Consider the following 18,607-nt stretch of genomic DNA (forward strand, 5'->3'; position numbering starts at 1 on the left):
ACGTTGCCCTGCTGCGCTGGTGACAGTAAGTTATTACACTCACGTGGAGCTGTCTCCGCTGGGACGGTCCTTTACGCAGCTGCTCTCGCCATGCCCTGGAGGAAGTTAATGAACTCAAACTGGCAGGCCAAAGGGGCAGCCAGGTGCGAAGCACAGCTTCAAAGCACAGATGGCAGCAACAAATAACCTCTTTTTGCAACCATTATGGAGCAGCGGTTGGTTCATGGCCTGCTCCACCGTCTCTTCTTTTAGAGGCAGCAAGAGCAGGAGAGAAGAACAGTCTGTCTTCCAGCTCCAGTTTGCTTGTAGTCTAATGAAACATTAATTAATCTTCTTGCTGTTGAAGGTGGAGGAAGCAGTCAGGTTGCCACAATTAGCATGCGATTCAGCTTTACAAAAGGCAAAATACTCTGCAGGCAGGGGGAAAGGTTAGGTAAAGCGCTAGCAGGAGTTTGGGAGGAGAAGGTACAGGAATGAGAAGCAGGGGGCCCTGCTTGCTAGGGTCAGAGAGGGCAATTTTAGGGAGGTGCAAGCCAGGTTGTCCAGAGAGGGCTCTTCCTGGATAAGCTAGACAGCAGGGTGAGCAGCCCAGCTGGTGCGTGGGAGCCTGGAGCTGCCTGTGCCTGGCCCTGCCTGGCGGGGAGTTAACGTCGCGTCGGGGTGAGATGGCAGGGAGGCAGCGAGGCGCGTTCAGAGCGGGCAGCTCCTCTACTCTTAGAGAAAACCAGGCACTGATGATGCACATTCAGAGCAGGCAGCTGAGTGGCTGTCCTCACGCGGTCAGCACAAGCGTTGCATGAGAAAAGCATTTCCAAACCCAGACACGTATTTGGACACCTTCGTCCACATTTTAACACTGCGCTGGCCTCATTTTCAGATGGCTCCTTCAGTGGCAACTACTCCTTTGCTCAGGGCTAAAGGCTGGCGAGTGGCTATGTGATCAGGGAAAGGGAATTAAAACTGCCTCGGACATCAGCAGGATTTGGGGGGAGGTTTGCTCTGGCTCTTGGCATCGCCACTACCCCAGGCGCAACTGCGTCTGGTGTATAATCACCGTCAGCCTTACAAGTTTGCGCTGCAGCTGTTGAGCTGTCCTTTCTGGAGCCCAGCAGAATTCAAACGCGGTATCGTGAATCACTGACAAACTATACTGGGAGGAAAATGAGTGATCACAATCACAGAAATGTTCTCCCTCTAGCAGGCACCATGTGCATAGCAGCAGAGGTTGCGTAGTAACCGCAGCAGGAAGGACTTAGCTCTGTCCTAGTCGCTCCCTTTGCAGAGAGCCGTGAAGAGTAAGGTACGTAGCTGAGACAAAAATCTGTCTCTTAAACTCGTGAAACTTTCCTCTTTGCTTACCGGGGGAGGAGCACGGAGGAATTTTAAAGTCGCACATTGCGGAGGCTGCTTTGGAGGGGACGGCTGGTTGCGATTAGTCGGAGCTGTTGCATGCGCCAGAAAGATGGGGACGGAGCATTTTTACGAAGAAGCTGGGGCAGAAGCAAAGTTTTCTTCTTCAGGGATCCAGACCGCAGGCTAGAAAGCTCTTGGTACCTCAAAGCCTCTCTCTGCTCTGCCCTGTGAAAATCCAAAGGAGCTTTTTTCCAGAGGTAGAAGTATTAAAGCGAGAAAGGGAGTAGCCAACAGCTGGAGGGGGAAGCAAACTGGAGCGATGACGAATATGTTCCAGGTGCAGCTATGCTCTGGCGCCGGCGCTCCTGTGGCAGGGTGGCTGCGGCAGCACAGCCTCCCTTAACTGGTTTGGGTGCAGAGGCTTTGGGAAAGCCCGGGGAAGGCAACCTGATGCGAAACGCACCCCGAACGGCCGTGGCAGCCGTGAAACTCCTACCCATCTCCCCTCCATCGCTCCCATGGCTTCGTTTCAAGCGGCAGGGGAGAGCTCAGGGCGGCCCTTCGTGCGTCCCCTCCGCTGTTCGGCGGGTCGCGCAGACCGGGGGAGCAAAAGGAGACAACTGCTGGGGGACTGGGAGAAGGGCTTTGCAGGCCCGCCGAGCTCGCCCCTATCCGCGGCGGCCCGACAAGCGCAAAGTTAGGGAGGCTGCTGTGGGACGGGTTGTTTTTCCCTGGCGACTGTTGTTCCCAGTTCAGATGGGCACCTAGAAAGACGCTGGATCTTGCAGCGTTTTACTGGGAACGAGGAGGTTCGTTCGGGGGGCAGGGAGAGAGGGAGGGAGGAATTCTCCCCCCTCCCCGCGCAGACACGACGCCGGGCAGGCCGAGAGCTGCTCCGGCCCGAGCTTTATCAGCCTCCCGGGGCCCCAGGGGCTGGGCGAGCGCTTTGGGCCGGGCCTGAGGCAGCCGCGGGGAGGGGGACGGGAGAGCAGAAGGGAAAGCGGGAGAGAAGGAGCGACAGGGGGCGCTGCGGGCCGGCGCCGCCCCGCCATGAGGGCGGGAGGGGCGGGGCCCGGCTGCGAGGGGCGGGGCCCGACGGCGCGGGGCGGGGAGGGGCGGGGCCCGACGGCGCGGGGCGGGGAGGGGCGGGGCCCGGCTACGAGGGGCGGGGCCCGGCCCGGCTGCGAGGGGCGGGGCCCGACGGCGCGGGGCGGGGAGGGGCGGGGCCCGGCTGCGAGGGGCGGGGCCCGGCTGCGAGGGGCGGGGCCCGGCTACGAGGGGCGGGGCCCGACGGCGCGGGGCGGGGTCCGGCGGAGCGGGCTGCGGGCGCGGGCAGGCCGCGGCGGCGGTAGGAGGGCGCTGGCGGCGCGGGGGGCGGCGGCGGCCCCCGGGCAGGGCCGCGGGGTCGGGCGGGGGGGCCACCTGGCTCCTTTCTTTGTGTGACCGAAAAGCGTGGGGACGGGGACGGGGAAAATACCAGCGTCGGGGGGAGCCGTAAATTTGGCCCTGTGAGGATGTGTGTGCGGTGGGGGGGACTGTGCGAGCTGCCTTTGAGTGCACGGGGCGGGTGGCGGGGGAGGTTCGCACGGGGAAGGGCTGGGAAGAGCTTGGATGCTGATTCCTTCGCTTCCGCTGGACGCGAGCACGGGAGCGGCGCGGCGGCCTGGCGGGTTTGTCGGTGTGAAGGCGCCTCGCAGGAGCGGGGCCGTCGGTAGCGCCGAGAGGGAAAACGAAAACTTCCCCCGGCGAGCTGCGCTTCCCCGTGCGCTGGCGGGGAGGAAGGAGCTGGGGGGAAGCAGCCGAGTTCTTGAAAATCGAGGCAATGTAGACAAAACCGAGACAATTCCGGAGTTAGGTCTTAACGGCGGTCTAGCGCCAGGCCGGGCGGCGGCGGAGCTGAGCTGATGCTCGGCAGTGCCGCTGCTCCCCAGCGGGTCCCTGCCTCGGCCTGCGGGAGGAGGCGGAGCCCGGGGGCAGGGGGAGGGACAGAAACAGCAACAAAACCCCCCTTTTTGATCTCGGGGAAGTAAAACGTACAAAAATGCAGCGAGCAGGCTTGGGAGGCGTTTGCTGCGTTACACAATTTTGTTCCTCTGTGCTGTTTTCTCACAGCACTACCCTGTTTTGGGTAGGCGGCGATTTTTAACGCTGAACTGTTCAAACCGCTTCGCACACGGGGCTCAGACGCGGACAGGCAGCGAGCGCGGGCCGTGGCTTCGAACAGTGCTTTCCTTCAGCAGCTCGATTTTGAAAGGGGACAGGCCAAGTACAGGACAGCAATCCAACCTGACATCCTGGAGCTGTCCGCTTTCCTTTCGCGGGTTTCCGGACTGAGTGTACGCCATCATCGTCCTCCTCCCAGGCAGAGAGAGCGGCGCTGTAGCGGGTTTAGCCTAGTGACTCGCTTCCCTCCTCCCCAGGCACAGCTGAGGGATGCGTCGTGCCCACTGGGGATGATACCCGACGCGCGCTTTGTTGCCAGACTTGCCTTTATGAAAATCCTACTTTGGGATCTCTGGCTTTCGTACATGGTTCTTACTGGTAATTGAGGGTGGGAGACGGTGACGAACTGCAGTCAGAAATGCCCGCTTCTTCTGACTCATTCCTGTGTCATTTTTTTTTCTTAAAACAATTACCATCTGGTTTGAGTCATGTTAGCAAGGCTGAGACATCCAAGACTGCATTTCATCACCTTCCAGGGCCCTGGCTTTAATACTGTCCACACCCTTTTCTCTGCCCTTCCTGGGAAGGGTCTGCACTAGCCCTCTCTCTTCTTAACAGCAGCAGCCCCTGAAGTGGACATAACTGAAGTAGCAGCATAGATAACATTGCTTAGCACTCTTCAGAGTCTAAGTCCTGCTGCTATAAAGCAGGACCCCTGAAGGCTCAAATCACTGCTGTATTTGTAAGCACAGTGCTTTAAAACTTTGCTAAACCAGAATGATGGCATGCTTGCTGCTTGGGCCGGTGCACACTATTGCACTGGGGCTGAGCAGCCTGCTGCCCGCAACAGTATGGGAGGGTTAACAGATCAGGCAGCTGGGCTGCAAGGCTCAGACTAGAGCCACTGGCCTTGGCATATTTTTATACTTATTTATCTGTAGCTGCTCTGTAAGGCACTGTGTATAGATAGTTCAGAAATGCAGCGTGACTGCAGAAAAAAAAATCCCTGCTTCCTAGATTCTCTGTATTCAGATTTGCCCAACTAGAGTAATTTTTTAAAGTCTAAGTATCAAAACATGGAGGAACGTTTCTTCGTAAGCATACGTGCTACTCCTCATCTACCTTCTGTGATGAACGCATTCATTCTGTGATTATGAAAGAATTGCCGAAACCTCTCTCCTGTAAGCTTTTCTAATAGTTGCATTTTGAAACATGGACTATTTGCATGGACCCTGCACAGCATGTGACTGCATTTTAAAATGCCTCAAACAATGTTACTCATTAGCTCAGTTTCCCTGTGAGGATCTGGTGCTGGCTGGTGCACTGGGGAGTTGCACCTTTCTGGTCCTCACGATAGATCTTTGCCTGTCCATATCCGAGCATTGACCAACATGATGGGTAATCTGAGCCTAGGCAGTTCTCATAATCGTCTTCCCATACCCCGTATTCTCTCAAAAAATATCCTATTTTTTAAGCATAGCTGGAGATCTCACAGTCATATCAGGTGTGCCATCTGTTAGTACTCAATAGCTGTGTGGCTCAAAGCACTGCAATACTAAGAGAATAGCACTGCTGCCTCTAAAAAGCTCATTCTGCCTAAGTTGCCTCGTAGAGGGAAGGGGAACATCTCACTCTTATGCAAGCCGCTGTCAGTAACAAGCTGCTCCAGTATCTCTCCAGGATATGCGTACTTTTTGCCTATTAGAGAAGGGCCTTGCTGAGGCCCAGACAACATTCTTAACAGTGCTGGATACAATTGGTGCTCACAGCAAGCTGATGTTGAAAAGACACGATCTGTCCCCTTTGCACTCTGTAGCTTATGGCTAAGAGTTATACCATATATGTAACATATATAACAGACAGTTCAGCTGTCTGAGTGCTGCTGGTGGGTTTGAAGAAGGCTGGTGCACTTGTTTCTCATTCCATGAAAAAGTAACAAATTGGTTTTAAATTTTCAGATCTTACCTCAAATTTCAAAATGGAACTGGACATCCAGTGTGAGGAGATGAACCCAGCTCGATGGGCTGAACTTCTTTCCACCATGAAATCCTGCAAAACCATCAGGTACTAACTAGCTGCATGTAGTCTCTTCTAAGCAATACTTCAGTTTGTCTCCTGTGAAAAGAGATACAAGAGAGAATGCATTTTAGTAGCATGTCTTGGTATTGTTGAACTATGACTTAGAATTTGCTTGGTAGCAGGTACAATTCCACCTATTTTTGTCCAGAAAGTTGATTTAAACAAACAAACAAACATTTCAAGGTTTTTTCCTTGATAAGCAGAGATGTTGTTATGGTATGGCCTACACACTCAGCTAGGTAATGTTTTCTTTGGCTATTTAAATATTTGATCACCATTTTGATACGTCTGTCCTTGTTGAAATAAGATCCCTCAAGATAAGGAAGGCACCTATCCTCTTTGTGCTAAGTTGCACTCTCTGCACTGCAGCTCAGATGCTGCCAACTAACAGTTACCTAAAACTTGTGCACAAGCCCTATGCACAAGCCCTCAACTTTTAATTCCTCTCCCAGCCTTTAAAAATACCTGCCTTGTGTGTTGAGCAAGCCAGCGTGAGGGAACCATATCTTGGAGCGTAAGCTGTAGGAGGAGGTAGGACTTTTGGGAGGAGTCAGTTCAGCACTCTTTCCTGTTGGCTGGCTGGGAATTCACACCCCACCATCTTGCATCTCCCTACGTGGGCTGGAGAGGACGAGCCACATCAAGCTAGCAGTGGCTTACAGCAGCTCAGGCATGTTGAAGGTTACTTGTTTTTGTTTTGCAAAGGCGCCTTTTACAGGCAAAATTCATGGGTCTGACCTTGAGTTCCCGAGGTCTGCCTTGGGTTCCAGAAAGCATGTGCTTGCGAGTGGGATGGTTGTTCCCTGAGCAGAGGCTGGGCTGCTCAAGACATAGTGGATGAGACTGGCTGCAGCAGGGCTTGTTCCACCTCATGTTGAAAGGTGTTAAACACAATTGCAGTTTTCATCCAGCTATCTGAGGAGAATAGTTGGCACAGATAAATTTTGGCAGTCTTGGCTGGGAATGTGCCTGGGGCTGGCAAATTCTGCAGGACATCTTGTGTCTTTTCTGCTTCAGCGTACCCTTTGCTGCTTCTCCTGCCCTGTCCCTGGCTCCCACTCCTTTCCTTGACTCTCCTTCCAATTTGATGTCTTCCCTCTGTCCCCCTTGCAATTTAGCAGCACCAAAAAAAAAAAAAAAAAAAAATCCTGACTTGAAGTGAGAGAAGCTCCTATCACACTGCAGGTCTGCTGCACACTGAAAGTTACACTGGAGGGAAGTCATGAAGACTGCATGACTCAACTGTACGAGGAAAAAATTTACCAATGGGTGTCTCTGGGATTGCCTGTTACAGCCTGGCTACAGACCTGGTATATCTAGTCTTAGTGCACAACCAGTCTGACAGCCTATAAATTGCCCTCCGGGCCTTGGGTTAGATGCGGCCTCAGACGCTGAGTAGTTTGTCGCTAGAGAAGTTTAAATGAAGATACATCCTTGGGCTGAAAACCTGCTTGGGGGGGAAGACTTGAGTCATTTACCCCTTTCTGCACAGCACGGTAGAGGCCTGTGGCTGGTGGGACTGTCCTCCAGCACCACCTCTGCCCTGCAGAGAAGCATTTCTTCTGCCCTTTCAAATTTGTGGACTCGGCCATACATTGCCCAACAAACCTCACGTGTACTTACAGAGGCTTTCCAGGGACTAAGGAGGCATAAATGACCCACTGACTTCAGCTAGAGAGAACAGAGCAAACCTGGGACTAATGCTCTTCCTCTCTCCTTCTCTTTCAGGCTGGATGATTGCAGTCTCTCCAGTAGTAACTGCAAGGATCTCTCCTCCGTCATTAATATGAATCCATCCCTCACAGAGCTGAAGCTGAACAACAACGAGCTGGGAGATGAAGGCATTGAATACCTGTCTAAAGGGTTACTGATGCCAGGCTGTAACTTGCAGAAATTATGGTAAAATTTTATTGATTGTCTTGCTCTAATGTTCTCATCTAATGTGCTTTCAGTGAGCTGCAGGTAAAGTCATGAAGCAAGCCAATATGTGATCCTAGTAGCAGAGCCCCACCAGTGTATATCAGCCATCACCTAGGTCAGATGTTCAGGAACCCCCCAAACCTTTTATCTAGCCAGTGTATTTACTGGAAGACTCTATTATCTGTTTTTGTCCTCCTGCATGAAGAGAAGGAGAGGTAGGGTTTTCCCAGCCAAGGTAAGACTTTTTCAAGACTTTCTTTGGAGGAGGTAGCTGATCTTGCCCAGCCATAGAGAGCTGGGCTAACTCTTTAGACCTGTTTAAACAAGAGGAAGTCCACAGAATGCCCCACTCTGCCATTAGCACATACTTGACATTTTTACAAATCTCTCTTCCGCTCATTCAGCGCATTTTTGAGAAATCTCTTCTGCCAGTTACTAGCACAGGGTTTAGTGGTCTAGTCATTTGCTACTCCTTTCTGTAGCAGCCAAGCAGAGGGGTTTTCTCATGAGCTCTTAGCACTTCAAGAGCTCTCGGTCTTTCTGCAGACCATCAGAATGACTCTGCCACAGGTCTTGCCTTCTAAGTTAGGCAGAGGTTAGTCTGAGACTTCGTTCAGGCCAGCACTTTTTGCAGAGGCCAGAGCCAGATTACATTACAGCACTTGAGGTAGCTCCCTGCAGGCTTCCCTCAGCAAGCCCTATAGCTCAGCTGTGCCTGCAAGAGCTTTAGTCAAGGTCAGTTGTTGCTTCCTCTGCTCTTCAAAGATCTTCAAGGAGATGCTGCCTCCTCTGTCTTGGATCTCTTCTGCAAGGTGGAGTCCTCTAACTCCTGAGATGGGTCTAGTCTTCTCATGATGTTACCTCATAAAAATCAAACTGCATCTCTGAGATGAGCCTTCAAGAAATAATTGTGATGTGCAGTACGACAAGAGTAACGCAAGTGATTTTTCAGAAAGCTTGTCCTAACACCCAAACTTCTCCAGAGCCCTAAATAACATTCGTAGCTCTGTCTCCTGAGTTAGGCTATTTCATTTCTATAGGAACACACTTATGTTTGTCTATCTGGGGGCTCTGGTAAGCTGTGTTAGGAAAAAAGGAGCAATCAAAACCAAGCCACATTTACTGCCATCAGGCACAGCACTTCTCCATAGTCATGGCTGATAACTCTGAATGCCCCATAGCAATGCTATCACAGTTCCTGTGCAACTTCTCTCCAGAGGAGTACTGAAGTATCACCTGCTTCATAGATCTCTCTTGCAATATACCACAAAGCTTCTACATGATATCCAGAGATTTAAGCCAGTTTGGCCTAGTTTTTTACTTTTAGCTGCCCTGGGGCAGCTCTCCAGGGGACCAAGGAATTGTAAAATTCCCTTGCTTTCTCTCTGGGATAAGCCTCACACTGATTAAAAATACTACTATAAGGCAGTTAATGTTGCTATTTAATGTAGGGAGGCTCCTTCTGCTAGAGATGCTATATGAGCAGTTACTTCTAAAAAATATGGGAGCCACTTCTAGTGTTACAGGTATAACATTCATAAAATATTTTGGCACATCTATAAAGTAAGAGTGCTTGCTTGGATATACTGTTCTCTAGGGGGTTATGAGCAAGCTATTGTTGGTACCACAGTGTCTTTTCAAAGCCAGCAGATGCACTTCTCTGAGAAGAGCCTCTGCAAATTTGGGGGATGCAATTCTCACATGCGTTACTTCTCTCCTGCAGGCTGCAGAACTGCAATCTAACGAGTGCCTGCTGCGAGACTCTCTGCTCTGTCCTCAGTGCACAGCCCTCGCTGACAGAGCTGCACGTGGGTGATAACAGACTCGGAACCGCTGGGGTAAAGGTGCTGTGTCAAGGGCTCATGAACCCCAACTGCAAGCTACAGAAGTTGCAGTAAGTAGTCACTGGTTGTCTTGGTGCTTTCTTAGAAACTGGTTTTCTTCAGTCATCAGTTTGCACTTGTCTCTTCTTGTCTTGACCTTGAGAAAAGCAGGAGTGCTATTGCCAGAATTGGGTTTCTTCCTCTTGTAGCTGAATGTGGGTCATACTTATTCATGTTAGGGGGTCCAGAGGATTTGTAAGAGCTCAGCCTCTGTTCCTGTAGGCCTTGCTTAGCCCACTTGGCAGTGGTGGCTGTTAATGCAAGACCTCCCCAGCTCCAAGGAGAAATCTGATTCTGTTGTGCTTGGTGCTGTTTTATGGCTGAGCTGGATATGAGTCTGCAAACGGCCTCCGACTAGCTAAGTACAGCTCCTCTCAGGAAGACCTAGTAGCGAGGGTTGTGCCTTGTATTGCAATTCAAGGCTCATTCATGCTCATTCATCTCTGCATTGCTTTAGAGAAGGACCGGCATAAAAGTGGAGTAAGCAGTTAATTCTGTGTGGGTCCCCTGAGGTCCAGTGCAAGAAATCCTGCCCTCTGAAACGAGCAGGGAGATGCTATTAAGAACTAGTGACTAAAGCCTATTTATGGTTATCCTCATTTTCATGGATTGTCTGGTCGCAGTTCATAGGCCCAAATGGCATGTTTTCTGCCCTGGCTAACACACACTTTGCCTAGCTAAAATGTCATGCAAGGAGCAAGATACAGTAAAGATGATTGTTTTTCCCTGGACTCCCTTTCTCCTCACAGGCTGGAATATTGTGAACTCACAGCTGATATTGTGGAAGCTCTCAATGCTGCTCTGCAAACCAAGCCCACCCTGAAGGAGCTCAGCCTAAGTAACAACACGCTGGGAGATACGGCTGTAAAACAACTGTGTCGGGGACTAGTGGAAGCCAAATGTGATCTAGAGCTATTACAGTAAGGAAAAGTTGGTCATCTCTAATTCTGCTGCTGTTCCTACCATGCATAAAACAGGAATATTTGTTGTCAGGAATGCTTTAAAATTTAGGATGGCTTTTTGCTGGCTCAGACCTCTGTAACTGTAGAAACTACAAACATATCTGGGGCTTTGAGGATTTTTTAAAGCTTTTTCTGGCACGTGATTTTGAGTTCACTCTTACATCTACTGATACAATAGTGAGAGCTTGTGCCCCAGATTAAAGTTGCAATTACAAGGAACAACCGCTCACTAGTATCTGATAGCGGAGGAGCACTCACAGGCAGTGGCTCTAGCTCTTATGCCCAGAGTTGCCAGCCAGTTGAGTATTTTAATTCAGATCCATATTTGTCTTCAAAGCAAGAGGCTAGTCTTGATCACTAGGCTGGGACAAAGCCCCTGGAAGGGCTTGAGGCAGAAGCACAATTCAGCTTACCTTGCCCATGTGCTTCAGCCCAGCCTGGCCAGAGGAGCAGAGATGGCAGAGCCTGCCCTGCTTATCTCTGGGGAGCCAGGTCCAGCTGAGGTGACAAAAACTCAGTTGACTCTGAGTTGCAGAGTTGACAAAAGCAATCCTTGCATTAACGTATATGAATGGTAGGTTGGATTTAAAGTTCACAACAGCCTCATGGACTACAGGAGAGGTGTATTGCCTCAGAACTCTGCTGGGATATCTGACTCATCTCTTAGCCTTGCAGAGTTCCAGCAATGTCCAGCTGAGCTGCACTGATTTACAGCAAGAAACCATCCCATAGTCCTTTCTCAGTCTGATTTCAGGGTGATGGACTCTGTCTAATACTGCATGCCCAGCGAAGCAACTCAAACTATCCTTATTTCTGCAGCCTGGAGAACTGTGGAATAACCAGCGACAGTTGTCGGGATATTAGCGCTGTCCTCAGTAACAAGTCATCCTTGATAGATCTGTCCGTGGGGGATAACAAGATTGGGGACTCTGGTTTGGCTCTGCTATGCCAAGGACTGCTGCATCCGAACTGTAAAATTCAGAAGCTATGGTAAGGCAGAGTTTAGAGTCTTAATGTTTAAATCCTTCTGAACTATCAATGTTATACTGCTGGTGTGTTCCTAACTGGTAAGCAAGTTTCTCAGTTACACACCCTAGTAAAACAAGGATATTTTACCCCAGATAAGTTACTCCTCAGAACAAAAGCACTATGCCTTTCCATATGAGGAAGCAGGACAGTACTGAAACCACTTGGATTGAATGCTGGGGAGAAGGTGGATGAAAGTTTGTGATGGTAATGCCCTGAATTCCTGTTGGGATATCCATCTACTAGAACTTCATGTTCATACTCTGTGTTAAAAACAGAACTTCCAGTGTGAAGGATGGAAAGCAGGGAGAAAGCCAGAGAAAACTTTGTGCTATGATACGAGTGGCTTTCTTAAAGGGTAAAAGAAACAGATGCTAAAACGAGAAATTCAGAACACTAAAAGAGGACTATTTTCTTATGTAAGTAATTCTTGAGGGGAAAATAATATTTTGTTTTTCCTTGCAGGTTATGGGACTGCGATCTCACAAGTGTTAGCTGTAAAGATCTCTCCAGAGTCATCAGTACAAAAGAAACCCTCATAGAGATAAGTCTGATAGACAATAACCTGAGAGACTCGGGCATGGAAATGCTGTGTCAGGCACTCAAGGATCCAAAAGCTGGACTGCAGGAGCTATGGTGAGCTGTTGTGAGGTTTCACATCTCCACTGCCTTCTTTTGAGACCTTACCAAGGAAGATATGGGTGAAGTAATGTCCACTAAGTAAATCCTCGGTTGTGATGATCCCACAGACACCTCATGCAGATTGTTACCTGAAAGATGTACAGATTTAGGGGGATATTTCTGAACTCCAGGATGCCTTGAAAATCTGCCCCACAGTCATCTTGCTCAAGCAACAGGGAACCAAGCATCACTTTAAAAGTTTTCATCTAATATAGTTCATTGTGTCACAAAGAGCAACTTAGAGATTTTGTGCAAGACATTTAAAAGATGTTTTGCAATAGTGAAATGAACACTGTCATCAGATATCTCAGGTTCTCTACTAGAATCCAAGCTGTCATTGATATGCCAAAATTGGAAAGCTTGTATTTCAAGTACTGTATCTTCAGGTACATGTTTTCCTTCCGAAGGAGAAGAGAAACAAACTCCTTCCATGAAAAGCTGTAGCTCTAAGCAAAAAAGGTAGTACTATCGATTCGTCTCAGAAGGACTGAAAACATCAGCACCAACACCTCTGGTGCCCGCTTTACAGTCTAAATCTAACCAAAGAAGACTTCATTGACATAAATCTTTCTCAGCGTTCCTCTGTATTGACAGTGTTACCTTTTACATTGTAATGATCTGGCATAACATGGTATAGAGGGGAGAACTGTCTTTTCATGTAAAACCTGAAAAATTGATACTTGCATTTTCCTACCTTGCAAATTCAATTCCTATATCTGGGGTCCTCCCCTGCCTCCAGTGACCTGGGAATTTGTGAGATGCCGCAAGGGTGAATGTTGGTGCTAAGGTGACTGCAAGAGCAGCACATTTAATCTCTGATCATGAATCTGTTGCCATCCTTTATGGGCAGGTGTCCTTCCTAGATGCAGTCTCTGAGACAGATATCCTAAATGTAAACAGTAGGAGAAGTGATGCTTGGGAAGGATTGGGCTGGATAGAGGGGTTAAGAGAAGTAATTGTGGGAAGGCTTCAGTTCGTTTGTGCTCACTGTCCTGGCTCCTGTGAAGCCAACATGGAAAAATGAGCAGTAGCTGCTATTCTGTGGATCTCTGAAGTTCTCACTTTATTCTTGCCTTATAGGGTTAGAGAGTGTGGGCTCACAACTGTCTGCTGTAAGGCAGTCAGCTCTGCTCTCAGCATGAACAAACACCTGAAAGTACTGCATATCGGCGAGAACAAGTTGGGAGATGCAGGCGTTGAACTCTTGTGCGAAGGGCTGCTGCACCCAAACTGCAACATTCAGTCCCTGTGGTAAGGTGCACCCTCAGAAGTCTTCTCATTTATTGATATGCTGCCCTTCCAAGAACAACATGCCGAGAGGGACAGCGATAGGCAGTAGCATAGTATTTTTTGCATACAGGAGACAATTCATACTGCAAATTGATGTTTAACCAGATCAATCTCATCTAGAAACCATAACTGTCTGATACAACCTCATGTGCTGTCACTCATGGTCCATTGCGGGTACAGCCTGCCACCAAAGCAGTGATGCATTGACAGCCTTCCACAGGCTCTCTGCAGGGGCAGAGCTGGAAGTTCATGGTGCAGCATACTTTCAGGATCTAAAGCAAGGTGTGGGCAGGCTGGAAGGAGCTTGCTTTTGGAAAGCCTGTTCTGCAAACAGCTTACTGAAGAGTTTTAGAGTTTTATGCATCCTTCTCTGAACTTGCTCATGGAGCCTCTTTCAGATGAACTGCTGAGCCAGAGAAACTGCTAGTCCTGGTCTAGTACATTAATTCCTGTCAGAAGTCTGGAGCTGCACTCCAGTGCCCTACCAAGTGCAATAAGTGAGTTAAATGGACAGGTCCTGGGAGACTTATAGAAGACTTGAAGCCTCTGCCCACAAGAGTATTTTTGCTGACCAACTAAAGCCTCTTGTTCTTAACTGAGGGGCCTCAGGTGCCCTTTTCATGGAGGTGGTTTACATAAATTGGTATACATGTCTGTCTCAAGAGTAATAAACTTCAGATTACTTTATGGTCAGTTTAAACTATACCATAAGTACCATCAAGATCAATATTCCACTGTTTCCCCAGTCATTGTTTCACTTCCTCTCTTGCTTTAAACAGCTTGAGGGAATCTATCACTACTAATGTTTAGTGTCCTCCACCTCATCCTTCTCCTGCTGTAGCAGTCTATATAGAAACACAGGCTAGTGGGTTCCCAGCCCGTGAGTTAGGGAAAGATATGCCATTCCCTTAGATTATGACGCTTTGAATGACACAAGACTGTTTAAAAATAAGCTCTTTCCTCCCCTTCTGAAAATCCTTTTCCTCCTGTTCTCTTCGCCCGCTCTGTCCTTACTGAGCAGGTGGTGGGCTACTATGTGGTAACACTGGGCATTTGGTCATTCTGCTCTTCCCCTCTCCACCATGCTCTCTCCTCCTTAGACTCTCTTAACACATCTTTTGCAGACTTCAACTAATGTATGCTATATTTTAGGCCTCTGGCTTTTCTCTCCCTCTTACACAGCCTTCTGAAGACACAGTGGCAAAATACATGTGTTATGAGAAATATTAGATACTGTCATCTTGCTAGATTCACTGCATTCTCTTCACAAGTATCAAGAGAATATTAAGCATGATGTCAAAACTGAGAGTATCATCTTATGCTTCCTTCTGCTCTATGCAGCAACACACTATTAAGCTTTAGGGAAGACCTCCTCAGGTGTCTGTTGGTCACCAAGAGGACTGCTGTCTTCAGAGCATATCATCCATGCAAAAAAACATGGACTAGCCTCTGCAGAAGTCTCAGAGAGAGCAGCCTAGTGAGACTCCGTGGTCTGCACCAGGGGTATTCCTGCCTGTTGCCCGAGTTCAGGCCGCTTGACTAGAGCCTGCTCTCACGCATTGGCCTTTCTTCCCCTGCAGGCTGGGTAACTGCGATCTCACAGCAGCCTGCTGCGCGACACTCGCCACGATCATAGTTGCCAAACAGTGTCTTACAGAGCTGGACCTGAGCTACAACACTCTGGAAGATGAAGGCATGAGGAAGATCTGTGAAGCCTTGAGGAATCCAAACTGCAAGCTGCAGCAGTTAATGTGAGCGATGTTGCTGGTTTTGCTACAGTTCCCTCTGGCAGGCAGCAAGTTCCAGGGAGATAAGGCGTGGGAGGAAGAGGGCAGCAAGCACGGCCTGCTCTGGGGATTGCCTCCAAAAGGCAGCTGGTGACCCCCAAAAGAGTCACATTCTGTAACGTTTGCACGTTACAGAAACTCCCAGTCTTTCCAAGGGACATGACCTAGTAGCTTAATTCACTTCCGTCTCTAGGGCCCAAGAGTAATGAGGTGGGGATGGCTGGGGAGGGATAATATGGACATGTTATTGGCTTCTGGGCCAGATGATTCAGTCTAGCGGGGGCTGCTGCTGTTATATGATCTTTCCAAAAAGGCGATTTGTGTGCCTCTCTGCCCTATCTTTTCTTAATGACCAAGATGCTCAGTAAACTGTCCTGCCTTTTGTTTTGGTTTAGTTTGTATGACATTTTTTGGAGCTCGGAAATGGATGATGAACTAAGAGCCCTGGAAGAATCCAAACCTGAACTGAAGATCATTTCCTGAGTGGTGACTGAGTGGTGACTGACTGCCTGCAGAGCCAAGTCGAAGCAATATCCTCTTCTTAATCTGAACTTTTCATATATAAAGCTAATTAACTTAATATAGAACGTGCTTCTACCAAAAAACATTCATGGAGTACCTGAGTGGCTGTCCAAGAGAGTTGATAAGCCTCCTGTGCATCACTGCACATACTAAACTTGAGGCTTAATAAAGCTTTTTTAAGTTTTCACTGCTGCATTGCTATCCTCAAACTAAACGCTTACTGGTCATCTGCTAGAAGTGAGTCTCTACCTTTTAGGAACTTTTTAATCCCTCCTAATCTCTCCTAATGTATTAGTCATCCTTTAAGGAGAACTAAAGCAAGAGGAGAACAGCCCAAAATTTTTTTACTGGGTGGTGCTTTTGACAGGTCTCTGAGGAAAGCTCTCCAAAACCAACACAAACTCTTTTTTAATCTAAAATTGAGCTTTCCCCTGCTTTCCTTAGAAGAGTTCTTGGAAGAAGAGTGCTAGAGAAGAGAGAAGTGAATGGCTGTTCAGCTACTTAACTTCAGAATTAGCTTCCTTGGAAAAATGAATTTCCTACAAACAAAAGATGCTGTGCATTTTTGCTAGTACTGGGAACGATTAAATGGTTTGATACGTTTGCTCTGGTAAGAATGGTTCTATGGAATGTATTAAAATCTGTTTGCAAAGAATTAAATGCTTCATTTTTCTACTCATAAAAAGATAAATAAGGGAAGAACCCTAAAGGTACGACCCGTAGTTTGAATCTGTACGTTTTTGTCTTAAGACCAGTCAGTTGATTCTGACCTGCAATGTTGCTAACACCTAGTTTCACATGTTTGTTTGCTCTCAGTATATTCCTAGCTTAAGTGTATGTCAGAAGATCTTAGTCAAGGCCATGTATAAAGCAGACTTCAGCCCTTGGGAAGACTGCAAGCCTAGAAAACGTTCCTCTGGTTTAGAAGGTTACTGACTAGGTTTATTTGCCCAAACAGTTTTAATAAAAACCCTGTCCTAAGGGAAAATGTAGCTGATGCATGCCTGAAACACTAAAATTAAAGAAAGAATGTAGTTAAAAAAAAAAAAAAAAAAAAAAAAGCAGGAGAGAAGCCTGTCAATGATGTCCCTGGGGTGACTTTGCAGAAAGAAAGCCCATAGAAATCTTCTTCTCTGACAGGTATTTCCTCCTAACGCAGTCTCTTGATGCTTCGTTCGCTTCCAAATCCCACCCAGGCACATGCTTCTGCTTAGGCTTCTCTATCAAGGACAGAAGTAGATACTGTGTTTAGAAAACTACCCATCCTGAGGGACTTTTAAAAAGGCTTTTCATATCCATGGTCTTATGTGCTGAAACCTGGCATATACAGGCTCATTTCAAGATCAGGAAAAAACAGGCTAGGCCTGAAGTGAGGTGGGGCAGGAGCAGAGTCAGCACACATTTGAGGGAAGCAATAAAACTCAGGCATGGAGCTAGGCATAAAGACATCTCTAAATAAAAAGAAAATATTAGCAGCTTAAAGTGTGTTTTTGAGAGCAGATAAAAGGGGGGGGGTGAGATAATTTTATAGTATTAAAGATACAGAAGCACACGAATGCCTGGGCTGAACACAAGTTAGCTTGCAAGCAAGTATCACTTGGACCCTCCATTAAACCATCAGCATCAGCTAAGAATTTCATCATCACCTGAAGTTAAAGCTGGGACAAACAAGCACTGACTGGAGCCTCTGCAAAGCGCATCTCTGCACCTTCCCGGAGCTGCTCCCTAGCCATGGGGTGGCACCTTTTCCCCTCGCCTGCACCAGCACAGCCCCAGCAACTGCTGCTGGGCCTGCAAAACTGCCGGGTCTTCCTCCCCTCCGGCTGCAGGAGCACCGAATTGGCCGCTTCCACAGCCCTCCGGCCGGCGGGAGCAGGCTGCCTCCAGCGGCACGCTCCTGATCTGAGATAAACCCCGGCGCTGCTTCAGTGCCCTGCAACGTCTTGCATTTGCTGCAAAACAGGTTTGCATTTTTCGCGCAAGCGGCAGAAAGGCCTGCGCGGCGTCTGCTGTTTGTCCGGTTGCCACAGGAGTCCTGCTCGGAGATCCCAACGGCTGCAGAGCGCCTCAGCCTGGCAGACCTGCGCGGGGATGCTCAGGATGAGAAGGAGCCTGTGCATAGCTACTACCCAGCACTGTGGTTTCTGACCAAACATGAAGTTTTATGCTTGAATCTATGGAGTGAAAGACAGATATAAACTCTGGAATCCAGAAACAAGGCTCTGTAGCAAGAGACACTGCTCATACATGGGACCCAGGGATGGGTCTGTATTTCTAAAAGCTCATTTATTTTTCTATTAGTTGGTCTAACTTACTTCCCATACAAGCCTTGTTACAACTGTGGTCTTAGGGGAGATGAAAGACAGAAATCTGTTCCTGCATTTTTAGATGTATGAATCATCACTGTTTTAAATTAAAAAAGGACTATGCAGTAATCATGTGGTGTAGCCACAAGACTGGCAGTCAAAGCCTTACTTGCACCGTGTTCACTTAGCACCCGGCACACCCCAGGATGGTGCGATCATGCTCTGGTTAAGGGCAAATGGTTGCATCTTGGACACCCCTCGTACTGGGAAACCCTCTGTACTGGGAATTTCTACTAGCAGGGGTTGAGTTTTGCCTTTTATATTGAGGCTTAAAGATAAAATTATGTAGCCAGAATAAAAGATTAAGAAATCTGGGTACAATTTCCAGTTCAGGATGGACATCTGAATGTTACCACAAATTTTGTGTGGCCCAGCATTACGACATAAATATCAGATTATTATACGCACAGATGAGCTTCCGTGTGCCATCTTTTTGCACCATGCAAACCCCCAGAGCACCGACTTCCAGCGACTATACAGAAATCCCCTGAAATCCCCAAGCCAGCAGGTCCTCTGCAGGTTAGAATGTCAGATCTCAGCAACAGCAGCAGATGTTGCGCGCGGGTTAAAACGGC

The 18,607-nt window shown here is 48.4% G+C and overlaps 1 protein-coding gene across 3 annotated transcripts; it reads left to right on the plus strand.

Annotated features, from left to right (window-relative positions):
• The first annotated feature begins 1,231 nt into the window (after positions 1–1,231).
• RNH1 (ribonuclease/angiogenin inhibitor 1) lies at positions 1,232–16,326 on the plus strand. 3 transcript variants are annotated; one of them, XM_062577921.1, is made up of 10 exons: positions 1,232–1,300; positions 5,475–5,580; positions 7,324–7,494; positions 9,239–9,409; positions 10,148–10,318; positions 11,180–11,350; positions 11,852–12,022; positions 13,148–13,318; positions 14,938–15,108; positions 15,540–16,326. In XM_062577921.1, exons 2-10 carry the CDS (start codon positions 5,495–5,497, stop codon positions 15,625–15,627), a joined length of 1,371 nt encoding a protein of 456 aa, XP_062433905.1. In that variant the 5' UTR covers positions 1,232–1,300; positions 5,475–5,494; the 3' UTR covers positions 15,628–16,326. The 3 variants fall into 3 exon arrangements, with proteins under 3 accessions (XP_062433905.1, XP_062433904.1, XP_062433903.1); XM_062577920.1 differs by lacking the exon at positions 1,232–1,300 and adding an exon at positions 2,653–2,701; XM_062577919.1 differs by lacking the exon at positions 1,232–1,300 and adding an exon at positions 2,983–3,689.
• The last annotated feature ends 2,281 nt before the right edge of the window (positions 16,327–18,607 follow it).

The sequence above is a fragment of the Rhea pennata genome, chromosome 5, assembly GCF_028389875.1.
Source record: "Rhea pennata isolate bPtePen1 chromosome 5, bPtePen1.pri, whole genome shotgun sequence".
NCBI classification, from domain to species: Eukaryota; Metazoa; Chordata; class Aves; order Rheiformes; family Rheidae; genus Rhea; species Rhea pennata.